The 26,698-nt window shown below is 43.8% G+C and overlaps 2 protein-coding genes and 1 long non-coding RNA gene across 10 annotated transcripts in view; 2 read left to right on the top strand and 1 right to left on the bottom strand.

Moving 5' to 3' along the window:
* The window catches only part of stk10 (serine/threonine kinase 10), a 28,133-nt gene extending 24,484 nt beyond the window's left edge, over positions 1-3,649 (top strand). Inside the window, exon 20 of the mRNA XM_052046815.1 lies at positions 507-3,649. Coding sequence (XP_051902775.1) covers positions 507-650 — 144 coding nt within the window. The 3' untranslated portion in view covers positions 651-3,649. The remainder of the gene's footprint in view (positions 1-506) is intronic.
* Positions 2,523-26,140, bottom strand: sh3pxd2b (SH3 and PX domains 2B). 7 transcript variants are annotated; one of them, XM_052046817.1, is made up of 15 exons: positions 25,695-26,140; positions 22,648-22,728; positions 19,047-19,122; positions 17,021-17,097; positions 13,393-13,484; positions 12,183-12,208; positions 11,886-11,921; positions 10,151-10,282; positions 9,851-9,952; positions 9,558-9,641; positions 8,153-8,270; positions 7,780-7,979; positions 7,642-7,688; positions 6,742-6,867; positions 2,523-5,966 (listed from the first exon to the last, which is right to left on the bottom strand). In XM_052046817.1, exons 1-15 carry the CDS (start codon positions 25,764-25,766, stop codon positions 4,446-4,448), a joined length of 2,790 nt encoding a protein of 929 aa, XP_051902777.1. In that variant the 5' UTR covers positions 25,767-26,140; the 3' UTR covers positions 2,523-4,445. The 7 variants fall into 7 exon arrangements, with proteins under 7 accessions (XP_051902777.1, XP_051902780.1, XP_051902779.1 ...); XM_052046820.1 differs by lacking the exons at positions 11,886-11,921; positions 13,393-13,484 and adding an exon at positions 10,996-11,015; XM_052046819.1 differs by lacking the exon at positions 9,558-9,641 and having other exon boundaries at positions 25,695-26,139.
* Positions 20,644-26,698, top strand: part of LOC127588239 (uncharacterized) — a 50,789-nt gene continuing 44,734 nt past the window's right edge. Inside the window, exons 1-3 of one of the 2 annotated variants that reach the window (XR_007959015.1) lie at positions 20,644-20,821; positions 20,999-21,119; positions 23,962-24,078. This is a non-coding gene — a long non-coding RNA (uncharacterized LOC127588239). Of the gene's footprint in view, positions 20,822-20,998; positions 21,120-23,961; positions 24,986-26,698 lie in introns of those variants that run through there. The other variant, XR_007959014.1, reaches the window with a different exon arrangement.

Here is a 26,698-nt window from a genome sequence, read left to right as displayed (position 1 = left end):
AGAATAACTGATATTAGTGGCGTACAGACGAGCTCAGAAAGGAGTTGAGATGTTCTAAATCTCAATTGAGATCCAGGGCGGGTCACACCATGTGTCATCGTTTTCATTCATTCATTCATCTTCCGAGCCGCTTGATCCTCACTAGGGTCGCGGGGGGTGCTGGAGCCTATCCCAGCCGTCTTCGGGCTATAGGCGGGGGACACCCTGAATCGGTTGCCAGCCAATCGCAGGGCACACAGAAACGAACAACCAGTCACACTCACACCTAGGGACAATTTAGAGTGTTCAATCAGCCTGCCACGCATGTTTTTGGAATGTGGGAGGAAACCGGAGCACCCGGAGAAAACCCACGCAGGCCCGGGGAGAACATGCAAACTCCACACAGGGAGGCCGGAGATGGAATCGAACCCGGTACCTCTGCACTGTGAAGCCGACGTGCTAACCACTGGACTACCGGGCCGTCTCTCTGTATCTTGTCATGTGTTCTTCCTCTTCCTGCATCACAGGCGCTCGAGGAGGATCTCAAGAACAGGAGGAAGGAGCAGGACGCTTTCTTTAAGATCACCGACATGGGCGACTTTCCAACTCCGGGCGGATCTATCGGCAAGCTCTCCAAGTTTGTGCCTTATCAGGACTCCTCCACCACATAAAGCGCATGCTACTGCTGTGATACATCCACATTCACGTTTTCAAAACTGTCTCCAACTCACCTACCTTACGGGGCACGACGTTGTTTTGCTTTTTAATTTGAGTCCGTCGCGACAGAATCCCGCTCGCCTCCTTACGTTATCATTCATGTTAATAAGTGCATATTTATGTCCTAAGTCATGATTGTTTGTTTGTTTTTTCCTTACTTCATAATCGTCACGTTGTTGGTTGACGACCAAAGGCCACACCCCAATAGTAGTTTATATTCAGGTGATTTTTTAAAAAAAAATTCGTTAAGAGGGTGTCATCTTTATTTTTTTTAATGCCCAAATAGGGAATATAGACTTTTTTTTCTAAGAGGGATGTTTGATAATGTCAATGCAATTGACAAAATATGCAGCAAGTAAACTGCGTTCCTGTATGCCTTACGTTGTTTTGTCCCGGAATTGCCAAAGTGTGCCTGTTTTTTTTAATTTATTTTTGCTCAAAGTTTAATCTCAATTCGTCACTGTAACTTTTAATTTAAATATTTTCAAATTTATATTTTTAATACGGAGCTGCGGTATGAAGGATGTTTGTGATTATCGTCATTATTAAGATGATAGTCATTATTATACTTTGAATGGGGTATTGCCAAGACCAAATTGAACAAAAATAGTCTTCGTAGTATTTGTTTTTAATTACTCCTTATGAATTTGTTTTAACACAGGAGGTAGGGAAGTGAGTGTTTTACTGTAGAAATCAGCAACACTGGATGGGAAGTGACGAAGCCAAAGCGAAATACTGTTTGTTTGTCAGTTGATGGATTTAAAACAGTTTAAGTGTTTAATTGTTGCAGTAGTTAAACTGCATGCTAACCTAAGTGCAATATTACATTTTTTTTTGGTTTGGTTTTCAAGGGAATGCAAAGATTCGTTCTGCTGAATTGTATTTTTTTTTTTGTCCTGCAAAAGTACAATATATTAAATCGACATTTAGGTACATTTAAATTTCGCTCTCTTGTTCATTATTATTTTCCGATCGAGGTTACTGGGTCCCTCTAGGTCTTCCGCTCTGCCTCAGTTTGCATAAAGTGGAATGTATGCTGATTTATGAGTGTGATTGAAACTGTATTAGAAGGAACCACTGTTGTAAATATCTAATAAATATAGATTTTCTAATTATTGGACTTTGGCAAGAGTTTTTAAGGAATTCAACTCATTGAGAGAATGAAGGTTAGTTTTATCTGACAACTGGCTGACTCGAAACTTTACACATTGCCCACCTGAAATTCTTTCGGACCGCATACTTCCAGCAAACGGTGGCGCTGTTTTGAGAGTCTCAACGTCAGAAAGGAATTGACATTTCTCACCCTAGCCCAGTTCAGTATTGTCTCAACTCTTGGGACACTGGGTGGAATTTACCCTCATATTTAACAAACTGAGCATACCAGTTCGAAGGTTCGAATTCCTTTGAAAATTTTATCAAATGGGAAAATTGTGATCACGGTTAAATCATAATCTAATATTTATTCTGTATTGTATATATATCGTATATTGTATATATAGCCAAGAAAGATTCAGCTAAAATTGCTTTTCTCAATTTCACCATAAGGTGGAGCTGTTGTGCCGATCTTGTAAATCACAAACATTTCTCGTCCAAATTAAAAAAAAAATTCCAAGTACAGTTCAATTTGCTTAATATTCTTGGTTGCTTGTTTCCCCTAAATGAATGTTTAAAAATGTTTTTTGTCACAATTGTCACAAATGTTTATTTTGTTTTTTGTTAACAACGAAAATGGCCAATAAGTGGCTCATGGTGCAATTATTCTAATGTACTACAGTAATTGTTTGCTATGCTAGTAACATTTCTTGAAACAAATGAAACCACCAGAATGGAAAAAAACACTGAAATGTTTATTGAGTTAAAGATGAAAAAACTGATAATACTGCCATGATGACATGATGTACCCACACAATTATCTTTCATATACTGCACCTAACTTACCTCAAACTTACTTGCATCCTTTTAATGACTGTCGGTTGTGTATCAAATGAACACAGCAACTCGGTTCAAGTCTTGTCTAATTGTCTAAATGAACTTTTTATTTTAACCACTTTGCTTAGTGGTGATGACAACCGTAGAACACAATACTGTATGTCCAAACCAAATACGGCTCACTTTCAATGAAACCCTCAATCAATTTCACTCATTTTCTCTTTCTAGTCTCTTCATGAGTTAAAAAAAAACCCAAAAAGTCAAAAGATGCACAATTAATAATGAAAATAAGTGACAGACATTTAAGTCTCCATAATAAAAAATATTTTTGATACACTGATCATGCTTGAGACCAGTCAAGCCCTCTTGTAAAAACAATATTTTTGTACTGTACATTGGTCCTACACTTGTATCGCTGTTATCAGAACACCAGACTGTGACACGTTGTAAATAATTGCACCGATTACTTGGTCACTGTTCGAAAGTCTACTTTTTCCAATTATGATGTGCGAACCATTTCCCCCATATAGCAGTCGATGATATTTATTTACTCAACTGCAGAGAGTACAATCCATTGGCAGGAGGCCTTCATTTATTTTAGCCTTTTTTCACTTTGCACTTCTTTCAAGTATAATTTTTGCGGCTTTATTATAGTAAATATATTAACACAACTTGTTTCACTAAAGGGTAGCTCTTGCTTTATTATTATATATGTTTATTTCTTAGGACACTATTGTGTTTGTCTCTCATGGAATAAATCCACTCTAGAAGCAGCACTACAAAACATCAACTTTACAGTGGCCGTGGGTTCTGCTTAAGACAAAACAAAACCGATAACGGTAATGAGAAATAAAACAGAGGTGCAGTGTTTATTTATTCAAGTTAACAATGCACCTGGGGTTTAATAGGGTCACGGTTTTTATAAGAGCAGAGTCCACTATTTGAGGACATTCGGTACGTGGCAGAAAATGGTGTCATCCATTTTCACCTCTTTGAGCGTGTGCAAATCTTTGCCAGGACTTGTTTCATACAAATCAAGGCAAAGATATATATTCAAAAAAGTTTAAAAAAATGGAAGGATCGCAGGAGCAAAATGAACACGCGTGACCGTCATGAACAAAGCTCTTACACTTGCAAAGTGAACTCGATTGCTTTTATCCATCAAAACCCAATAAACTACCGGTATTTGTTTACAACAAAAAGTAATCTTGGATGTTTAAGTGTTTTTTTGTGATGCAGGGAGGAGTCTACGCCTGAATTTTGCATATTAAACATTTTGCACATATAGGGTTACTGCCATCCGGGAAGGCGTAGTTACAAGGGGTTCTGTCTTTATTCAGCATCTCTGGTAAGTAGATTGATTTGTATGTGTGTGTGTGTGTGTGTTTGTCATTGTTACTTGAAAAAAATGATGGTTTTGGAGATAAACGGATTCCACCCAATACCAGTGATGGGTTACCGGTAGTATATGGCGCACACAGACTGATTTGGGTTACGGCGCCTACACCATAAGGCCACCCCCCCCCCCCTCCCCCCAGCCCTCCTATGTAAATTGTAACGCTACGCTACCACTCTCTCATTTAATGCAGCTGATTACGTGAATCTGGCAAAAAAAACAAAAACAAAGGGTTCTAATGTCATAGTTCGATTAAAAATGGTAAACAAAGCCTTGTCGGTCCATGTTGGTGTTGCTGCATAAGTAAAAAACCAAAAAAACAGTACCTATAAATAAAAAATGAATACTAGCTATAAAGTAGTGATGCTTTTTTGGGGTGTGTGTGTGTTTTTTTTTAAATCAACAGTATTTGTGTCTGAGTGCCTCACGGTTTCTTGCTCAAGTAATTGGAAGGGATCCAGCCCTCAACATCTTCTCCTATGTTCTTGCAGAACCACCAGCCACTGCTGTTCTTCTCCAGCACCTCAAAGAGCGTCCCCACCTTGAAGCTGGAGGTCGGGTCGTCGCCATCAAAGTCCGCCACGGCCAGGTAGAGCTCCTCCTTGCTGGATTCCTTGTCCTTGAGCAAAGGTGGGAGCTTGTCTTTGGGCGGGCCGGGCTTGTCGCTCTTCACCTGAGGTTTGGGGGGAATCACGATTTTATTACCCTTGGATTCTTCTTTTTCTTTGCTTTGGATAGCTGGAGAAAAGCCCTTTGGTTTCGGAGGTGGGGGTCTGTTGAGTTGTGGACCGGTCTTAGGAGAATCTTGAGCGTCTTTTAAAGCAGCCGGTGGTTTGATTTCAGTTGGGCTAGATGGGGTGGTTTTCTTTGGAGGAGGAGGTCTTCTCGGGGCCAAGGCTGGGGGTCTTAGAGGGGCCTCCTTGTGGGGAGGGACTGCTGGTTTTGCAAGAGGTGGCGAGCTCTCTTGACTATGGCCGTTCATGTTTTTAGGTGGGAATTTTGGTTCGTCACAGTTCTTGCCGTTATTCAGAGATGAGCTATGAAAGGGTGGCGCGCTAGGAAGGGCCGCCGGGTGATCGTGCGGCTGGGTGACCTCTCCCGAAGCGGAGCCGGGATCCGCGGGTTTTGAAGGCCTCAGCTTACTTCTCAGGTTGGTGATGTCGACTTTGTTCTCCGCTGGCGACTCCGGCTTGGCGGCCGGAATGGGTTTCGGTCGGACCACCGGCTTCGGCTTCATAAATACCGCTGGAGAAGCTGCCTCCGGTTTCTCCTCCGTGACTTCGGCCTTGGGTTTGGGTGGCTGCTTGGGGACCGGTTTCAGGTTAAACTTCTTGACCTCTTTGGCGGAGACCTTGTGACCGCATTCCAGACCCATCTCATTGCGAAGGTGAAGCGCTTTGCTCTTGTCCTCTTTCTTTGGTTCGGGTGTTTTGTCCGCTTTGAAAGGAGCCGCCTTTGGCGGAACCAGCGGCACGATGACACCGGGAGCTGGTGGTTTAGGAGGCAAATGCTTGGAATGATCCGGTCTGGCCGGTTTGTCTGCCGCCTCCGAGTCAAAGCTCTTATTGATGGACTCTCTTCTTGGGGGCAGAGCTGGTTTGTCATCCGGCGGCGCCGCAGGGGCTGGAGGCAGTGGTCCGGAGAAGGCGGACGACTTGGTAGCACCAGACTTCCAGTCTCTAAGCTTGGCTCGGGTGCATGATTCGGGGGCTCCGGTGGGCTCATCCGGTAAGGGCTTGGACCAGCTATCATCTGTGCACGGTGCATTTGAAGAACCGCTGTCCTCCAGCCGCAACCTCTCCATCTCATTGGGCAGAGGGGCCAAAAAATTGGGCCGTACGGCATTGCTCGTCTTCTTGTACTTATCGATAAATGTCGCCGGAGCCCAACCTTCTTGATCGTCTATTTGAATGTACCACCAGCCGCTGCCGTTCTTCTCAATCACCTGGTATGATAAAAAAAGAAGACATCTTAGTGTCTTCAGGTCACTTTAGTTATACGCCACTTTAACCCTTGTGTGCTCCAAATTAAAAAGGCCTTAAGTTACGCATTTGACAATTTTTGTAATGATGTATTTTGTGATATAAAAACATTCTTCTTTTTTTTTTTTTTTCCAAACACTCAAAATGTTCAGAGGCATCTGTGCTATCCATACATATATAGTTTTTATTAGTTCTTTGGGATATTTTATTCTTTAGGAAAAAAAAAATTGTCTGGAGGTCCCAACCAAGCCCTACTAACAATCCCGACCGGACGTGTTCATGTAAAATGCATTGGTTTGAAGCCTCCTGCAAAAAGGCAAACTCATTTGTGATCCTCTGGCGCCACCTAAAAGTTGCACAATTGGAATTACCTCAACCCAACAATGTGGCATGCATACGTCTGTCCAAGCGAAAACAAAGCGATTGATGTAAAAATCGCGTGAAATGCATGTTTACACATTAGGTTTACGATGCATTCAAAAATATGAATTATAATGGGTCTCTATTGTGCAAAATATGTAAATTGTGAAGATTAAGGTATCAAAACGTTTTTTTATTATTGCTGCAATGCCTGAGAATTATCAGCCAGTGACGTCATGAAATTTAGGCCGTTTTAGAACCCCTCCATAAGTTTCAGCTCTCTCGTGTTTTTCTGAATGCCTTTGCCTTTGATTCAAAGACATCATTTTACATTTATCGCAAGCGGTGCACTACGAGGGTTAAACCGCCGCCATTCACCTCCACTTTTACTCCAGCCTGGAAGCTGATCCCATCGGGAATGGTGGTCTGGAAGTCGGCTATTGTGTAGAACTCTTCCTCGACCTGTGGAGGACCAGGCGGCTTGGGAAGGTTTGTACCTCGTGGCTGTGGAAAGATGATTAAAAATAAATAAATGCTATGTTAAATATTATATGCTATGCTAAATATTATGCTAATATAATCACAGGTGATACACACTGCTTCCTCAAATGGCAGCTGGTGTTTATTTACTCAAAAGCAGAGAAGAGCAAGAGGGTCGTACGAGAGCTGCCAGGACACATTTGCGTCCGCTGCTGGCATCGGTTGAAATAGAATTGTGGCTTTTGTATTACAGGGGGGATGACACCACACGTTAGCAGTTTTTGTTCACCTGTCCTTGTTTTCTTGGCACTGAGCATTTGGAGGTGACGTCTACTCGTCCTTGCCTTTTCTTCATGGGCGTTAAAAGCACACCGAGGTGTATTTTTTGGATGTTTGGTGAACCGTGTAATTACAGGGGTTGTATTGTCAAGGATTAGTCCTCCATGAATTCACTGGTAAACAAGGTGTACTGAAGTGTGACGGATGTGCTGTACCATGAAATATTTTTGTTTTCAATCACGTGGGGGGGGATTGTGGATGTGGACAACAGTGATGGACGCGGGAAAAATGTGGGTGTCAGAACACCCCTATCTGCTGCTATGAAGTGTCACACTATTTACATAGGGTAGCTCATATGCAGCGATTGCAAAAAGCTTGCAAGTTATGATATCAGGATGTAGTGTATTTATTTTTTTCTCTTGGGGGGGCATTTGTTGGAGGTGAGGCATTCATTGGTTTGTTAGGAGAGTGGCGACACCACCATTTGATGATGTATCGTACGTAATTCAGTGATCTTACTATGGAAAGATCTCTGCGTGGAGGAGGTCTTTGTCTTAGGCCAAATCCTGTAGTTTAAAAAAAAAAAAAGAATCAGTCCATTTAGAAGCCTAAATATATCGACATGATCCAAAAACTTTCGCATTCAAATGGACTTACTTTTGTTGTCAGAGAAGAACGAGAGTCTGTTTTCTTTCTGGCTGCCGTCGCGGGTCTCTCGGGTCGGCTGGCTCTGTTTGGAGAATCCGTCCAGGTCGTTGGCGCTGGCGTGCGTGACGCCGCACGACGCCTGTTTCTGGCTTTGAATGTCGGTCTTTTTCAAGTAGGAAGCCGGGGCCCAGCCCTCGCGTCCCTGGTACCTGATTGGACAGCAGATGATGGCGTTGTGACACTGCGAAACTGACCGAGGGAATGCATGGACCAGAAGTGGACCACTTTTGTGAGATAATTAATGGTCGTAATAATTTCTGTGCTTGGGAATCACTGCTTAAAAAAAAAAGTCTAAAGTTGAACTAAGACAATTAAGCGTTACCTGATCTTCCACCAGCCCTCCAAGTTTTTCTGAATGACCTCCACAATCATTCCTCTCTCCAGGTCGATCTCATCTTGATCCCGGGCCGAGTAAGGATAAACCACGGAATATTTTTCTTCTGCAAACAAAAAAAAAAGAACACTAATAGAACACCAACAGACAAAAGCTTCTGCTGACTAAATGTTGCACTTTTCAACATGTATTAAAACATTTCTTTTCTTTTTCTTGGCAACTGCCCCCAGAAACAATTTACTGATCCATAATAAATCAATCAATAACACAATTTGAAAGATGCGATGAATAAAGCCTGCGGGGTGTGGAATGAGAAATAAACGCATGCAACCAACACAGCACATGCATACGCTCACTGGACAAGTGATTAGGTACACTTCTCCCAATGAGTGTGAGAATGTCTGCATTTACAGGCAGTGACGCGTTGTTTTGATTGCGGTTTGTCAGAGCGATATTAATGTTTAGCAATGCGGCTGTTGTTGTGATTTATTTATCGAGTTGGAGATATTAAGATATAAGAGATATTTTCCTAACCGCTTGATCCTCACTAGGGTCGCGGGGGGTGCTGGAGCCTATCCCAGCTGTCTCCGGGCAGTAGGCGGGGGACACCCTGAATCGGTTGCCAGCCAATCGCAGGGCACACAGAGACGAACAACCATTCGCACTCACACCTAGGGACAATTTTAGAGTGGTCAATCAGCCTGCCATGCATATTTTTGGAATGTGGGAGGAAACCGGAGCACCCGGAGAAAACCCACGCAACCCACACAGGGAGGCCGGAGCTGGAATCGAACCCGGTATCTCTGCACTGTGAAGCCGACGTGCTAACCACTGGACTACCGGGCCGCCCCAAGAGATATTTCCAATACAGTATTTTGACTCCCTTGTGGTATTAAAAAAAATAAAAATACAGGAAAAATACACCAGAAGCTAACAATTTAAAACAAAACACGCACACTTTTTTTTAATTCTTTTGTATTCACCATAAAAAATAAGTCAACATTCTACTGTTTGAGTAACGTGGCAAGAGCCAGATTGAACCGTTGATATGTTTGATTTGGGTGATGAAAACAACATACAGTGGGTCCTCGGTTGAAGACGGGAGGCGGCGTAAACTGAATTCTAAAGCTAAGTCAGAACTTGCGCTATTGTCGTCTACGTGAGCTATTTTTTGTTAGTACGAAAAAAACAAAACTCACACACATAACGTCACTTTGGTTTTGGTTACTTAACAAAAAGATTCATTTTGTACTTTGAATGCAAGGACTTCATTGACATGCACTGGGCCTTCCATACAGGACATGCCAAGCCAAGAAGGTTGCGTGCATCAGCAAAGACACAGACACATACTTCAGGTTAATAGGGGGCATAGAAGAAAATTCATGCGCTCCACCTTGCCCAAAGCCCGTGCTGAAAAGATCCCCTAAAGTTCGACGGCGGCCCACGTGCCTCGGCAAAGACCAGAATCTCCGAGGCGCTGACGCGGCAGCACGGTGAGGCAAGACAGGAAGTAATATTACACTTCCGCCCATCTGGAACTTCTAAGTACAAGCCAGGCTCGGATTCAGTCCCTGGCTGCTATCACAATATTGACATGATTTTTCCCGAAAGATCTCTCTCACAGAGCTACAGGATCGGAACAGTCGAAAGCACGCATCGGATGAGAAGGCTTCGTTCATCGAGTACCTTCGTCTCCCGGAAGACTGAAGTCATCGGGGTCATCCTGGGCCTCCAGGCAGGTGGCAGGAACCCAGCCCTGGGCGTCTTCGGAACTCACGAACCACCAGCCTTGCGAGCGCAACAATAAGAACAATCAAAGGTAAGAGCCGTGTCTCGTGAGGGGAAACTAACTGTCAAGAACCGTAATGAGCTCCAGGTGTCAACAAGGAAAACAAATGGCTTCTGTTGTGATTGACTTGCGGTAAAGGTAAAAAAATGATCACTGTAAATACTGTTCAGTTCATAAAGGTGATTGGGGGAACCTACCGGACTCATTTTTCTCAATGACCTCCACCACCTGACCCACCCGGAGACTGATCTCAGAGCTCTCTTGCTTCTCGTAGTCCGTGACGGCCACATACTGGTCCAAAAGGAGCGGGTCCGCCGAAGTGCCGTCTCCTGTTAAAAGACAGCGCGTGCCCAATTACATTTCCCGTCAGCTATTTTTGTTTTGAGGTAAAGTCTCCATAATAAAGCAAAGCCTGCGCTCAAATGGTTGGTCATTAAATCTCATTAAGGCCCTTAATTGGATATCAGCATGAGGCCCATGAACTTTTATTACCTGTGCACTTTTCAGACCGTCATCTTGACATGGTTTTAACTTCACACTGTCCAACGGTGATGAAACTTCCACTAATGCAAGCCAAGTGAATTGACTTTGCGTGACGTGCCAAGAATAATTCCGACAAGGTCAAAGTCACCAACCAATAAATGAGAAGAGGCTTTAACTCTATTACGGAGAGTCACCTGGATGCAAAGCAGGCGAGGCAGCAGACACAATTGGATAGATCGTGTGAGAGAACCCAACTATCGAAGACCAAATACTGGCAATGTAGGTTAGAGGTGATTAAAGATATACGGGGTTATGTAAAATTATTCACTAGCACCCTCGAAATCCCACCATCAACACCATGGAAAATATGAAGACAGACAGTTCAAACTGGTTTCAACCCCACTTCATCAAGTCTAACCGTCCACTGAAATAAGTCAAGGTTGAAATGATCCTAATGGGAAAGACCGACATTGCAAGCAGATCACTGAAGGTGCAAGTGGATGGATAAACAACAAAACGAATGTTGTCAATCGAAATTCAAGCACCCTCAATACGGCACCTCTGATTGCGATGCGGATCCTTCAGTGAGCAGCGGCAAGCAAAGCAAACACACACACAACAAAAAAAAATCTCGCATTGTGTTTTAAATCTCATAAGCCAACATAAAACTAAATGGAATAAACTCCCTTGATGGTTATGGCATTTCCTCATATAGAAACGAGGAATGTTTAGTTTCTCAACTGCAGTGAGCCCAACACATCCATTAAGGTAACGTGTATATGAGAGAGTTGTCTTAATTGGTACAAGTACTGAACAATTATACGTATTATTACAAATAGATCATACTTCACTAAAATATAGTTTCTTCCCCCCGCACTATAAGGCGCACGTAAAAGCATTCTCAAATTCTGCATTTCTCAAAAGCCGACAGCGCGCCTTATAATCCGATGTGCCTTATATATGGATCAATATCACGATTTTTTTGCAAGTGGTATTTTAAATATCCGGCGAAGCGCTTTGTAAGAGCTGCAGCGGTTGCGAAAGCGCTACATTAACAACGCTGTATTGTGTTGTATTCATTTTAGTGTAGCTCCATCTAGTGGATGCATAATGCAACCTCAGCCACGATTGTAGCTTCCATTCTATCCGCCTTATAGTGCGGTGCGCCCGATAAATGAAAACCGTTTTAAAAATCATTTGAAGGTGCGCCTTATACTCCGAAGCGCCTTATAGTGCGGAAAATACGGGAATTGTTTGAAGACATTATTGGATTCCAGAGGGCGGTGACCACAGTCGTATTTTTCTGAGGAAAGTTTCACATCCCACCTGCCCGGATTGCGGGGAGTGGGAGTGGGTGGATGTGTGTGGGTGGCAGTGAAGGAGAGGCCTCGAGCAACTTGCCGGGTCAACACACAGCAAGACCAAACATGACGCTCAGTGTCTTACTACCTCGCTTTAGGAAAGTAGTCGCTCTCTCGGCAAACCCTGATGGAAAGGAAAATGAATGGAAAAGCAAACTGAAAAGGAGTGACATGGAGTGAATGCAACTGAAGAGCGAACGGAGAGAGGAAAGAGATTTTGGTTTTTCGAAAGAAAATGAAATGCCGCGTGACGGAATCAACGCTGTTATTCCAGCACCACAGGTAAACAATGTCCCATCGCAGTAAATGGAGAGAAGTTTAAAAATAATGGTCACAACCACAGAAAAATGATTTAATTCATCATACGTATTGACACGTGACTCACCTGATTTCTTCTTTCCGGCTGGTTCCCTGATAAACCAAAAAAGAAAGACAAAGATACATTAATACGCCGGTTTTTCGATGATGGTCTTTTCAGTAGCAGATTTTCTACTTAATTTTGTTGCGGGATGCAGGAAATAGTGCAAGGGATAGAAACTGGTGAATAATTGTGTTATTTGTATTCCATGCGTAATTGTTGAAGGTAAAAGCTTTTAAATGCAATGAAGCCTCGCCTGCTGTAGACATTGGGCCAGATAAATGGAGCGTTGCTCAAGAGCGGCAGGGAACGTGTGAGTCAACGGCCACACTTTTACTTCATTCATCTTCCTTTTACCGTATTTTTAAATCACCGCCTCTCTTGTGCAACTCCCTTTTGTTGTTTGCCTTGCCCGTTAACAACAAGAATGTCGCCGGGCTCATAAAAGATTGTTCGATCTGTTGTTTGCAGCCGCTCAGGTCTCACTATTTCCTACATCGTATGGATAAAACGTTCAGGGCGGTTTCATTTCTAGATTTTTGCGCAACTTGTCGAGCCCGCAGAATTTTGGATGGAAATCTGAAACGTTATGAGATCACTCTCGGCTTTGTAGTGTAACTTCTAGTCAGTTGGCTCCACGGTTGCGAGACATTTAATAAGCCGGAATGTCCTCTTCCTGGTCTTTTTTTTTTTTCATCACGGTCTGTGGCTGACAAAGTCAAAACAAGTCGTTACGAAAAGTGTGTCAGGCTGGCCCACCAATGACGCTTGCGCAAGCCAAGCGGTTTCGTGGAATTCCAGTTGAGACAAACCAACGTCCTCCCTGTATCGTCAGCCACCTCACTCTTTCCCCGCTTCTCCCCGACATATGCTCGGGAATGTGCATGGGGAGTTATTTGTCCTTGGCAACCAGCGCGAGCGCCGTGTACGGAATACAAAAAGAAAATCTGCGCGAGTGCCGATGAGACGGAGAGGTCTGGCTGTCAGACGCCATACATCAAGATCAATAGCGTGGTGACCGCGCCTCCAGTCTTGTTGCACATTTTGCATTCAAGACGAGGACTCCTGACATTCTTCAAATCAAACAATTTAAAACCGAACCGACAGAAGACCAAAACTGAGCAAATATGAACCCCCTTCAGACCGACACTGACGTACGGTCAACAACCTATCGCCTTCTTGGTATCATAGGATGCAGGTAAATTGAAATGCCTGCGGCTCCGTGCACAATACTTACTCTTTGGGTGGGTTGAGGTCTTCGGGTCTGGTCTCAAAAAACACTCTGACCTCTTCACACTGTGAGATGTACACTGGGAGCTGGATGAGGGCCTGGAGGGACACGATAGACAAATATATTGAGGTTTGACCTGAAATGGTTTGTTTAGCGACGGTAAAGTCACTAAGATAAGAAATAAACAGATAGCTTAACTCATTCACTCCCAAAGACGTTTTTAAACGTCTTTTCAGACTTGGTCTAGAATTGGCTGGTACTGAATGAGTTAAAATGCGTATGCATCTGACTGATTTGTTTTCCGTTTTTGAATGTTCAGTATACATGTAGCGCATTTGATCTTCATATTGTTTTTGATAAAGATGAAGCAATCGAGCTTCGCATTTGACAAAAGGGATTACTGTTGGACTTGGTTCCATCTCCTCTCCTTTGTCGTGTCCCTCTGCAGGATCACTTGCAAAACGACGGACTGACCCTTACAACTTGAAGACAAACGGCCATTTTGGATCCTGTGACGCCACCGCATTATCACAGACTTTTCAGAGTCTGCCTCTTTTCTTCTAACTGCCCACTTGTTTCTTTCAAGAAAATCAATTAGAGGTCCAGACTGTCACCCTTGAATGTGCGCTGCCCTTATACCCGGAGACGGAACATGTCCTGTCAAAGTCCTTGTGGCGGCTGTCGCTTTGATTGGGAGCGAGACGACGCCCTCTTCTGCTGAAGCTGGCAGGCAAACCCGAGCACTATCCATCAAACTCTGTGCTGGCCTCTACTTCGGCTTTTAATACTCTTAAGTGTTTTCCTTCTGTCCTTTGAGGCAGCGCAGTCACTAGAACGTCAGGCTTGGCAGCTACTGGATGCAAGCCAGACTCCCAGACCAAGGTGCCCTTGTCCCATGTAGCACTTCGCCTTGTCACAGGTAATTCGGAGAGCAACGTTTTCCAGTTTCCGCCAGGTTAAAAATAGACGCCGAGGTTTGTAGATTAATAGTGTACACAACATCGCTCATTCGGAGTGCATTCGCTCCGCCCCTGAGCCGAATGCTCGATTTACTTGTGACCTCCACGACTACCTCTGGCTCTGCGACGGAGAGCAGTGCACAGTTCATGAGGTCAAAGTGCACTGCGAACTGTCATCTCCTCGAATTTATCTGGCCTTGTATCAGCCGGTGGCCCGTCCTCTCATTACCATGCTCCCCGGGGACGAAACAAGGAGAGCAGGAGGCATATATTACCGCAAATGGACTTCATGGGTGTTCTTTACAGCGGGCAGCATTAAGATAATTGTGCAGTTGCGTTGCGTGTATGTGTGTGTGTTTTTGCAAAGGACAAATAGAATGAGAATAAGACCGACTCGTGCATTCACAGAATTCATTACCTCAGCATAAGGTAGGACGTTTATGCGATCCCATCCAATTTTAACCTTTGAGTAAAATTTTTAATTAAAAAAAAAAACTATGACAAAACATTATTGTAAATTATATACTAAGGTAAAAAAATTTAAATTTAAATAGGATTTATCACTTTTTTTTTATATATATAACTGACCAACCGAAGACGGCAAACATATTTTGTACTTCGGTCATTTGGCAGTTGTCAACCATCTTGTCATCAAGGACTGGAATGGAGGTTTACGGCTGTACAAATTTATAGATATAAGATTTTATTTCATTCATTCATTCATTCATCTTCCAAGCCGCTTGATCCTCACTAGGGTCGCGGGGGGTGCTGGAGCCTATCCCAGCTGTCTTCGGGCAGTAGGCGGGGGACACCCTGAATCGGTTGCCAGCCAATCGCAGGGCACACAGAAACGAACAACCATTTGCACTCACACTCACACCTAGGGACAATTTAGAGTGTTCAATCATCCTGCCATGCATGTTTTTTGGAATGTGGGAGGAAACCGGAGCACCCGGAGAAAACCCACGCAGGCCCGGGGAGAACATGCAAACTCCACACAGGGAGGCCGGAGCTGGAATCGAACCCGGTACCTCTGCACTGTGAAGCCGACGTGCTAACCACCGCCCAAGATTTTATTTGTCGTTTGGAATTATCAACAGCAGAACTCTCAAATGGTTTAAAAGGGAAGACTCAGGAACAGCGTCCCATAATTTTATTGCCCGACGGGTCGTGTGCTGTTGTGCTTCAACTTGAGCTATTACATCATCATGCTGTTTTCCCTGCGAGCTTGAACTCACATGGTATCACGCCGTGTGTGACTGAGACAGTCATCCAAACTCAGCACTTTTGATGTTGATGTATGCAAAAAAAAAAATACCCAAAACGCTAAGTGTGTATGGGTTTTCCTGTCTTAAATAAAAACATAAGACTAACAAACCAGGGGAATTCCTTCTGAGTAGGCTGTCTTCAGCTGTCCAAAAAAACTAACAAAAATAAAAAAACGCTTGACTCAGCTCTTCTCGAGCATCAACACGAAGCTCGTCAGGACAATTTTAAAGACTGTCTGAAAACATTTTTGGAGTTTGTCATTCAAATTCAGACTTGTTATGTCAGTCCAACCTGTCCTTGTTCTAACTGTCAACATATGAATTGATTCTAAAAGCAAAAGCTGCGGTATGTTGAAATGAAATCCGTACCGCTCCTTCCAACATTTTCACGAGCTATGCTGACTGCAGTTTGAGTCACAGAGTTAAAAGGGGTTCAGCTCTTCCCATAATTACCCACAGGAAAAACGACAACGAAATAAAAACCTCCACCGAGCCAAGATGGCACATTTAAATGTTAATGTAAAAAAGAAGAAAAACATCCTCCACTCTCAGAGAGGATAAAGGAGGGGGGAATAGTTTAAGCAAATTTGTATAATGTAAGAAAAATAATTTTTTGCTGACGAGAGCCAGATCAGCACCGCCAAACTTTTGGCCTTAGGGTGTGGCTCCCCGATGAGAGACGCACTATATGGACAAAACTGTCGTTTATTTAGGCCTTTCAATTAAAAAGTTGGCTCAACAACCGAGTTCTCACGGAATCTTAGCGATTATAATGTCACCATTTTATGCATCTAAGAGCATGCTTGAATGTCATACACTTGGCATGACTTCAAAAAATTTGAACCAGACCAACCCAGAAACAATTTCGTCAAACACTCTTCTCTTTCAATCTGTGCAATTTTGAAAACCTTCCTCGAAGCGGCAAATCCGACATGTAGCGTACGGGATAGTAAATCAGAAAAGTATTAGCAGCGAGCTTAATGTTTTCCTTTGGCTCAAAAAGCAGCAATTAGACACGAGCTATCGTCGTGTTTATGACCGCGGTTCTGCGACAGCGGCGCCTAAGCGGACGCTGTATACTCCATCCCCTCCACTTTGTGAGGCGATTCATCTCGTTGGTAAAAGCACAAGCAAGTTAGGAATGAGCCTGATTTTGGCTCCATTTGCAGTCAGGCAAAGAGGTGTACCGTGTGTCTCGGGCCTTATCTCGGGAGTTAAGCGAAGGACAGATGTTGCGCGTCTGTGAGATAACACTTTGTTTGTAAGGCTTAACAAGATTTGTGGAGTTCTTTGGTGGCGAGGGAAATATACGCCTTGTTTATCAATATATCATTGTACAGTAGCAAAGAAAAAAAAACAGGTCACAAAACAAGCATGGACATGTCCTGTTCCAGTCTTTAGACTCACCCTGCAGTACTCATTGATGGGCCTGAGCCTTTTCATTGCCACATCTCGGATATGGCTTCTCCGGAACAGGATCTTCCCTGAAGCAAAGCAAGAAAGACTTTTTCATAAATGTACTCATAGTTTTAGATCAGTTTTGTTGACACTTTTCTGAAACCTTGTCCTATAAGAAAAAACGGGGAGGTTGAATCCTCCAACACAACCTCAAAATCTTTGGAAAAACGATTTTTGGCAGCACAGATTACGTTGTCACATCTCGGTTGAGACACCCCTATCCCCGCTCTTATCCCTGTCGCACTAACTACAGGTACCAACAGACAAGATGGATCAAAATAGACCTCTAAAAAATCATTCTCCAATCTGTCTGACTTTTAGCTTTTGTTGCTTTCATTACTTGACACAGGAAGTCAATGCTGGAACAAGATCCAGAGAGCAAAGAGACACAGGACGCATTACCTCGATTCCGAGCTTGCGGGGATACAAAGAACAGTCTGCTTCTTATAGAAGTGCTCCACAAACCACAACATTTCTTGTTTCTATACGCATCCGCCGTACGTGACTTGCCGTCTTGTGAATGTGAAACACATGCGCAAGCTAACGCGCGCATTTCGTACAATCGCCACGGCAAGCGACATTGAAGTGTCGATTATCCTTATTTTTTAGCAAGTGAAAGGTCACAAAAGAGAGTGTCCCCTTCCTCCTCTCTCCTCGCCACCTCCTCATACACAGGAAAGAGTACATGATAGCTTTCCAAAACTCTCCGGAGTCAACAGAGAAGCAGTGACTCAACCCGGCCCACTCTGCGCGCTCAGTGGCGTGAGGGTGCAGCAGATGAATGGAGCTTGTTTGGTGACAGGGCATTCAGGAAGCAGATCATTTTCAACCCTCCGAGGCAGAAGTGACCATAGCCGGGGAGGGAGGTGGTTGGGGTGAGGGGAGACAGACTGAGATGGAAGTACAAAAATGGTTCCTGTTGGCTAGCTTTCCGCAAAATTCCTTTTGGGAAGGGTTACGACTGGCTAAACCGTCATTGATCTCGTTCAAATCCTATGGGAGAAAGGAGTCAAAATCATTTAAGTTCATGCAACTACCATTATTAACGGATGCGTTGTATTTCCTTAGTCTGTACGACAGTCACCACACTTGTATATGATTTATGTTGGAAACAAATTCCAGATAACTTTTCTGGTTGAAGCCCTTGATATTTATCTCCACAGACGGACAATCGACCTCCCCAACGTCCTGGGGCAAATAAAATGAAGTCAATTTACGAACCGGGGAGAATCACACCCACATTCCATCTTGAATTGTCAACCCCCACAAGCTTTTTGTGACTTTGGAGTTTGTGCCTTTGTCCACACCCGTTTTGAGTTGACAGCGGTTGTCTCTTCCACTGGGATGTTGTAATGCATCTAAAGCTCTAAAAATGCAAAGACGCAATGACTGTTGGGAATGGAAACGTCCGGTTTTCGATCAAATCTGTTTGAGAGGGACAAACAAATTAAAGCTAGCTTTGTTGTGATGTCACCTTTTGACTCGGTCTTTCTCTTTGACTTTAATGCAGCTGTTTGTGTTTTTAACTGTATTGCTGCAGATGCAAATGTGCAACGGTATCCATAGAAAATAAGCTTGGCCTGTTTTTTTATTTTCAAGTTGAAGACGGTATGTAAACGACTGTTTTCCGTCTCCTCTTTTAGCCTTCTCCGACTGAATCCCGAGTTCATCGAACATCTGTGTTTTTGTGTATCTCCTCAATGAGTTCCAGACTTGCGTGGCCTCAAAGAAATCCTACGCCTCAGTCCCAGCCCAACCCTGGTAGGGGAGTTTTAGGCGGGGCGAGGCTTGCTTCCAAATTCTTAACAAAATGTTGGTGGAGTACACTGAGAGCTCTTGTGCTTATCAAAGGATTGTGACCGGTGGATTTGAATGATCGCCTGGAATGTCGTGAATACATTATTTTGGAGAGGCAGACTTATGAAATGCCCGCGATAAGTGTGAGTCAGCAAAATTTTCAAGGTTGGGATCTTACCCGGCAGGAACGGGATGATCCTTCGCTTGGGGTCTTTCTGACCCCCCTCGACTGGGAATTTATCCAGCAGCTCCATCTGAAACGAAGCAAAGAGTTATTACATTCTTCCAAATCATTCTTCACATTGTAATGCGTGCAATGGAATAGCAAGGCTGGAAAGGGGGAGGCTTGACATATTTCAAATCAGCAGTTCCTGCAAGGAATTCTGCCAATAAAAGAACGCTCTGCCAATGTTTAGGAATGCACCGAGCAGATGGTTCAGCCAACCAACCCTTGTCCCCCCCCTCGGCCGGTCATATGCGACCGTTGAGTGTTTTGGCCATTATGCAAGGCTCTGGAACCATATTTTCTTGTCATAGAGTATCGGTTTAACATGGAGCGTTGAAGGACACGCGCGCATCTTGCAGGCTATCGTACGGTTCAGCCACGCCAAAGTTTTCAAATTATTTACTCCAGAAAGTACCAGTACCAAAAAAAAAAAATGCAAATTTGGGTGAAAAGAGCTGAGTAAAACCTGACACAGCTGTTACATTAATAACAGAATTGTCATCTATCATTTACAGGTGCTCAGCCTCAATTTGCGAGCAGAGAAGTTGCTGAATCGTCATTCTTAGGCGCAGACACACACGGAGCGCGTGTTTGGCAAAGCGGTGAAGGCAACTGCAAACTAAACAACGTGATAAAAGTGAAACCTGCTTGCTTGGCAACTGAAGACGATCAAATGACACCTGGCCTGAGTGAATGACGAATTTTGTATCCGGTATTCTAATCCTCCAAAAATTAATTTAGCGCACTGCTTTTGCATGAGATCTTTCGATGAACTACATCTTCAAAATGTTCAAGCTAGCAGGCAAAGTGTCAACGACAAACAAACAGCAATGACCTCCTTCCGTCAGTTGTGTCGGACAGGCGAGGGCTCATAAATGTCCGCTTAACTGCGATGCCTCTGTGCCAATTTTCCTGAAAGGCAACGTGAAAGGCGATTAAACACGGGGGGGAGCCAAAACTCCCAGCTGACATATTGCGACCACTCCCACGCGTGAATGCAGCCACACCCTGCCGCTCTCTGTCTGTTCTCAACCTTGTATCGACTCTGTAATCAGAGCCACTCAGACACACACACAAAAAAAGGGCATCCGCCGGGAGCTCAAAGTCTCTCGCAAGTGCCAGTCGCATCGAGCCTCCTATGTCAAATATTCATGCTGTACAAGCGGGATGATGATGGGCTCGTTAAGTGCACTCGGGCTCGACTTGCTGAGGTGACTCGAAAATATGTCAGGCCAGCGGGTGTCATATCGGTTCAATGGATGCATCAAAATAATTTTCCTCGGGTGGAAAATTATCGAGGTGGAAAATTATTTAGAGCAACAATGGCTGCTCTCTTTGCAGCTTCTGAGCGTGAAGATGCTTCAACTGTACAGGGCGCTTTTCTGAGCTCAGTGGTCAACGTGTTGATGACGCACGGTGTAAAATACTCCCGGCGAGCAGCCCCCCCGCCCCCCCGTTAAGAGTTTTGATACTTTGATTACTGCACATGGAAAAATATGTGACAGCTGCGGAATGTTTAAGAAGCAAGAGGCGAGGTATTGGATTTTTATTTTTTTTCCATTAGCTTTCAAGTTTCTCCAAAAAGGGACTGCTGGAGTTTTAGCAGCTGAGCGGACACGTGTGCAGCATGGAAAAGTGGTCTTAGTGACATGAACAGAATTTTGTTTTTTTTTTTTAATTGAAAAACCACAATGATGACCCCGCTGCAGAAACATTTCCATCCTTCGGTAAGAAACCAGTCTATTTCTGTTCAAGTGGGGGAAAAAAAAAGTGGTTTTATGTGTAAACACTCGTTGTGTCACCATGGAGACCAGTGTTGAAGATAAATCTATGCAGGTAATGTCAATAATTAACGACTGTAACAATTAACAATCAAGGTGATGCAACTGTGCTATTTTTAGGAGGAGGAGAGAAAAAAAATGAACACAGCAAACTGTTGCAGACCAAATTCACACGTGGAGTCACAGAATGGGGAGACACGTTCCGGGATTCCAACCGTTATGGACCAGAGGAACCAAGCGACAGGTGAGAAAATGCACAACGATGCATCCCACTTTGTTCAAGGTCACGCCGGCATCTCATGCCGCTCGTGTTGGAACATTAGCTGCTCGGTCCAGCTGTGTTGACTCACACTTCCTGTTTGGCCTTGAGCTACTGACTCGTGTTTCTTTAGAATATGTATTCCCTTCTTGTTATATTAAAGTCGACGTGGCGATGACCGAACTAACCGTAAAGTGTCAGGATGTGATCGCAAAGAGCCTGACGGGAAATTGAAAGCGAGCAATAAGAGGAGACGAATGACTACGTTCCGTGTCATGAGGCTGCATGAGAAGGGCGCCTGATGATGTCATGACGACTCCCTCGTCTCTCATCAAGCGGAGGGCAAGAAAAGCCACCGGCCGCGATACTCGATACCCCCGTGCAATCTAATAAGATCCAGTACACGGGCTGCTCTCTTTCGAATAATCATTTCAGAGATACCGTCATTTCATTTCAGTGTTGATTTAGTCTCTCGTTTCGGATGACAACTGTACACAACGCTGTACTTGCATCAGAGTTCAGAGCGTTCAGATGGCGAGTATTCCATCCCGTCAAAAGTAATTAAAAACGATGACTCGATTGTTAACGTTCCCCATCATCAATCAAGCCAATTTAGCAAATGCGCAGTACAATGCGCCTCAAAATTTCATATTCAACAAGCTGTCATTTTAGTATCGGAACCATGTCGCTGCTCATGTTTCTAACTTAACTTTTCATTCATTCATTCATTCATCTTCCGAGCCGCTTGATCCTCACTAGGATCGCGGGGGGTGCTGGAGCCTATCCCAGCTGTCTTCGGGCAGTAGGCGGGGGACACCCTGAATCGGTTGCCAGCCAATCGCAGGGCACACAGAAACGAACAACCATCCATGCACACACTCACACCTAGGGACAATTTGGAGTGTTCAATCAGCCTGCCATGCATGTTTTTGGAATGTGGGAGGAAACCGGAGCACCCGGAGAAAACCCACGCAGGCCCGGGGAGAACATGCAAACTCCACACAGGGAGGCCGGAGCTGGAATCGAACCCGGTACCTCTGCACTGTGAAGCCGACGTGCTAACCACTGGACTACCGGGCCGCCCTCTAACTTAACTTAATCAAGTGAAAAGCCCTGTAATCCAATTAAGATTAGTCACGTATTGTGTGTGTGTGTGTACAGTCGTCTTCCTGCATCTCTTCCTCGTGATAGATCTCCAACCACGAAAAGAGGAAAGGAAACTTAGATGCTAATTCCCGCTTTTGCACAACAAACACATACGGCTACCATGACGTTTGACAATGACTCAGACATTTTTGTGGTCATTACATATCCATGCCTGCACTCACTTAACTTGAACAAGCCCTTTTTGCGTGCCCTCGAGAGCAGAATAATAACCAGTCATGAGTGTGGCAATTGAGCGAACGTTACAATTTTGTCATTACTGATGAAAAAGTGCTTATCCTTCACGTGAAACCTAATTATAATGGATAGTAAATGCAATACCGAGACCCAACAATTTGTACATAGTCACCTGCAGGTCAAAAAACTTGCTGTAGCGTCTGTAAATGAGTTCCGTGCTGCCATCGGTCCACGATACTTTGATGATGTAAACCTAGGAGAGAAAAAAAATATACATCTATAAATATCAAAAAATGAATGGGATTTTTGTTTTTTTTTTCCCTCAAAATGTTGCCATTGTTGTTTTCTAATGTGATAATCCTGAGCGATTACACGCATGTCCATGTACCCTACTTCCTGTTATAGAGGAAGTCATTATCGGGCCAGGATCCAGAACATTAGACAGTGACATCATTTTCTAAAATTGGAGCTTTTCATGAGAGTGCAGACTGCCACCAAGGTTGAACAAAAGCCATTCATGTTTGTTTCTCCAGACCGTTAGTGGGCCACTTCGTTCATCAGCGAGGATGGCGTAAAGTCGGAGCACTCACTCATTTTTCCCCCGGGCTCAACTGAGAATAAGTAAAGAAGACACGGGTTGCATTTTGACTTAAACAACAGTAAGAGAAAAATACCTGAATAGTAAAACCTTAGAAGAATGTAAAAGAGCAAGCAGTGTAAATGGATTCTGCCAACTAAGGTCTTCAAAATTTGGGATTTGTGTCCATCCATGTGGTAATTATCAGGCGATTTCTTGGTTCCTTGAATATAGGTTTTGGGAATCAATGGTAAAGGCTCTACCATTTGACTTCTGAAGTAGGGCGAACAGTTTCATGACTCAAACAACAACAACAAATTCAAGCATCAAATTTGTGTGTCCATCAATTTGATGTCTTTTTATAGTTTTCATTTTTACGAATAAGGCTACTTCCTGGTTCCCAGAGAATCACACATGTGGTAAGGAACACACAGACAGGACACTACCATTTTAATTTTGGCGCGGGTGCATCATAAATAATGGTGCTTTGGCTTTTATTTTCTTTTATGGACATTCATCACACCGCTTTCTGACTCACAGAAAATGCCGAGCCGCTGACCGTAACGGCAAAAGGAGTAAATGTGGTGTTGCTGCCCCATGTTATCCCATTTAATGGATTCTTCCTAGGCATGCCACAAAACATTCATGCGTATTTGTAGTTTCTGCATAATCCTTCGATCAAATCAGACTTGGGCAATGTAGTTTTAATCCACCCAAGTGACACAAGGAAGCCATTTTTGAAAGGCAAAGGGAGGTCTGAATGAGTCATGACGTCACATTCTGAAATCAAGTGCTGAATTTGAAGTGCACCGATTACTCCTTCTTACTAACTGCAGATATATTGTTAGTGAGTTGCCTAATGACCCAAAGTCTGAAGCTTGACCCAGTTCTTTATTATCCTCCCTCAAGGATTGCGGTGGCTGGAAACCCCCTGGTGTCGGCTGCTGGCCTCCCTCCCACATTTTCCCTGCCCTTGCTCACTCTTTCAAGGGTAACTGGAGTCAACGATGACAATGGAAAGAGCCGGTAAAGCACCATATGGCATTTGAACTCGGTATATAACTTTCTAAATGCAGTGTGTGAGCTTAACTCATTCCCTCCCAAAGACGTTGTTAAACGTCTTTTCAGACTTGGTCCGGAATTTGCTGGTACTGAATATAAAAGGCTTGGTTGAAGTTAACATGATAATATTTGACCTTCATAAAGGTGTACGGTCGGCAGATTTGCTGTGAAAATGTCAACTGTGTCCTCCCCAAAAAATCCAAAGTCGCTCCTTGGATGCGGCCAAACATACGATCACGCACCAGGGTCTCGGAACTAACCCCTGCTGCATCTTTTGGCAGCCCGGTGCCGGCCCTGACGCCTCACATGATGTCACGCATGTGCACTTTGGCAGGCAACGGCCTCAGTGACTTCCTCACTTGCCTCACGCAAAATTGCGGAGGCTCTATTGTGCAGTGGTAAGAAATGAGCCTTTGTCCTGTTGACATTCTTTTGTCCCACACGAGATCCCAACTTTTTCGCAAATCACAATCATAAAGAAAAATACGCATCAACGCTGCAACGTTGCGTTCAAGTGATACCTTGAGTCGGTCAGACTTGACGCTCAATAGTGACTGCGTGTAATTAATGATCAATTACACATCTATATGGTCAAATGACCGTTAAGAATGTTATCATTTTACTCAAATCCATCACCTGCACAGTTCATATTTTAATGACGATGATTTGAACCTGGAATGGATTGCTTCACTTTGCGTGATTTCCTATGGAATAATTATTTTGAAAATACTCCCAGCCTGGTTTTGGCTGAGCAACGGCTGGCAGGGCTGCTTTTCCTGTGCCACCCCCCTCCCCCCCACCCAAAAAAAAGCAGCACAGTGGAATAGTAGTTGGCAAGTCTGCTTCTCAATTAAATGTTTCTGGGTTTGAATCTGGGCTCGGGCATTCCTGTGTGAAGTTTGCATGTTGATCTTTGTGTGAGTTTTGCTAAGGTAGTCTGACTTCCTCCCTTTTCCAAAAATATGCATGAAAACTCCAAATCATCCATAGATGTGAACAGAACAGGTTTATTCTTGTGGTTTTCGTTGAATAGCATTCTGTCATGCCAAGAGCGGTTTCCTTTATTCCGGTGACCTTATTTGAGGCAGATGAGTGAAGTTTTTCCTTCAAGATGGTTTCTTTTCCATTTTTAAATGTCTGGAAATTGAACAAAATATGGAATGCCCTACTGTACACTTTTTCTTATTCTATTCCCCATGTGATTTACAGATGCAGAGAAATTACTGGGGGTGCGGGTGAGGGGTGGGGGGCATGCAGTTGTCCAATTGAATGCAACTCTTAACTTCGCAATGTAAGGCAGATCTTATGACGAGATGTATTAACAACATTTTCACAGTGTTTTTAGTCGCTGAAACATAATGTCTGGTACATACTAAAGTGCCAAAGTCTGTTCCTTTAAAAAAACAATCCCGTTAGAAATCTGGCATCTGGCAGATAGCGGTAATTTGATCCTCTCTTTGTTTTTACTTTCGTCAACAGGAGTGAGGGAGGGGAAAGAGGAGAAAGCTGCAGATAAACCCTAATGGGCTTCACAATTGAACAACTAGCGTGTTATTTTAGTGAACTAAGAGGAGTCTTACATAATGTTTGCTGGGGTTTCTCCGTTTTTGGACATCCTGCACGGTCACTTCTTGCACGGTCCTCCTCGGCATGATATACTGTACTCCTCGGTGTGTCGCCTCCAAGAAGATCAATCTGAGCGATAAATAAAGTTTGCACCGTGACGGTTCTCAGTCATCCGCGTCTCCCAGATGTGCACCTCCAAATAGTCTTTTTTTTTTCCTCCGGTAAATTGTCCTATTTCCAGTCCCACGTCACGCTGCCCGGGAGAAGTTGCAGACTTCCTAGTTAGCTCCTTTCCTTTTCTGTCTTTCTTTCTCTCTTGCTCGGCCGCCAAGCACACTCCCAGCCTATCCCAGCTCGCCCACTTTGGCTTAAAGTGGGACGGTCCACTAAAACAAGGAGAGAGAAAAAAAGCTTCACAACCGAACCTCCCCCGCGGCAGACTGGACAGGAACAGGGTGATACCTCGGTGGTGCGCTTTTTGGGTATCGGAAAAAATTAGAAACCACTAATGACGTCACGTCTTATGTTTGCAACGTATTTCCTATCTATATTATCTATCCGTCTATCGATCTATCTTCATGTTTCATTTGAGTGATGACGAGTGATTTATGTGGTAGATCGATTACTTACGCTGACTTTGGATTTGATGACTTGTACAACAGCACCATCTGTCGGCAGTTTGTGTTCATCACATTTTGACTGTACATGTGGCACTTCATCTAATTGCACTGATGACGTGTTCGTGGCTGCAAAGAAAATCAGAACTAGTGAAAAAAAGATGTTTTTTTTAACGTGCATGATGTTAAACACGACAATATTTAGTACAAGATATTGATAACATGGAATAGTGATTCAGATAGAAGAGTAAGTACATGTTTGTAAGACATTAAATATATCTGATTTTGAATTCTAATTTCAATTTTAAAAAGTTAGAATGTCAGCAGTGTTGGTGTGGAATCTCCAGTTAGTCTAGATCGGGTGTACCTGACCTCTCACCCAAGATTAGGATCGGCTCCAA

This window comes from Hippocampus zosterae, chromosome 16 (assembly GCF_025434085.1).
Source record: "Hippocampus zosterae strain Florida chromosome 16, ASM2543408v3, whole genome shotgun sequence".
NCBI lineage: Eukaryota > Metazoa > Chordata > Actinopteri > Syngnathiformes > Syngnathidae > Hippocampus > Hippocampus zosterae.
This window is presented reverse-complemented; position numbering and strand designations above follow the sequence as displayed.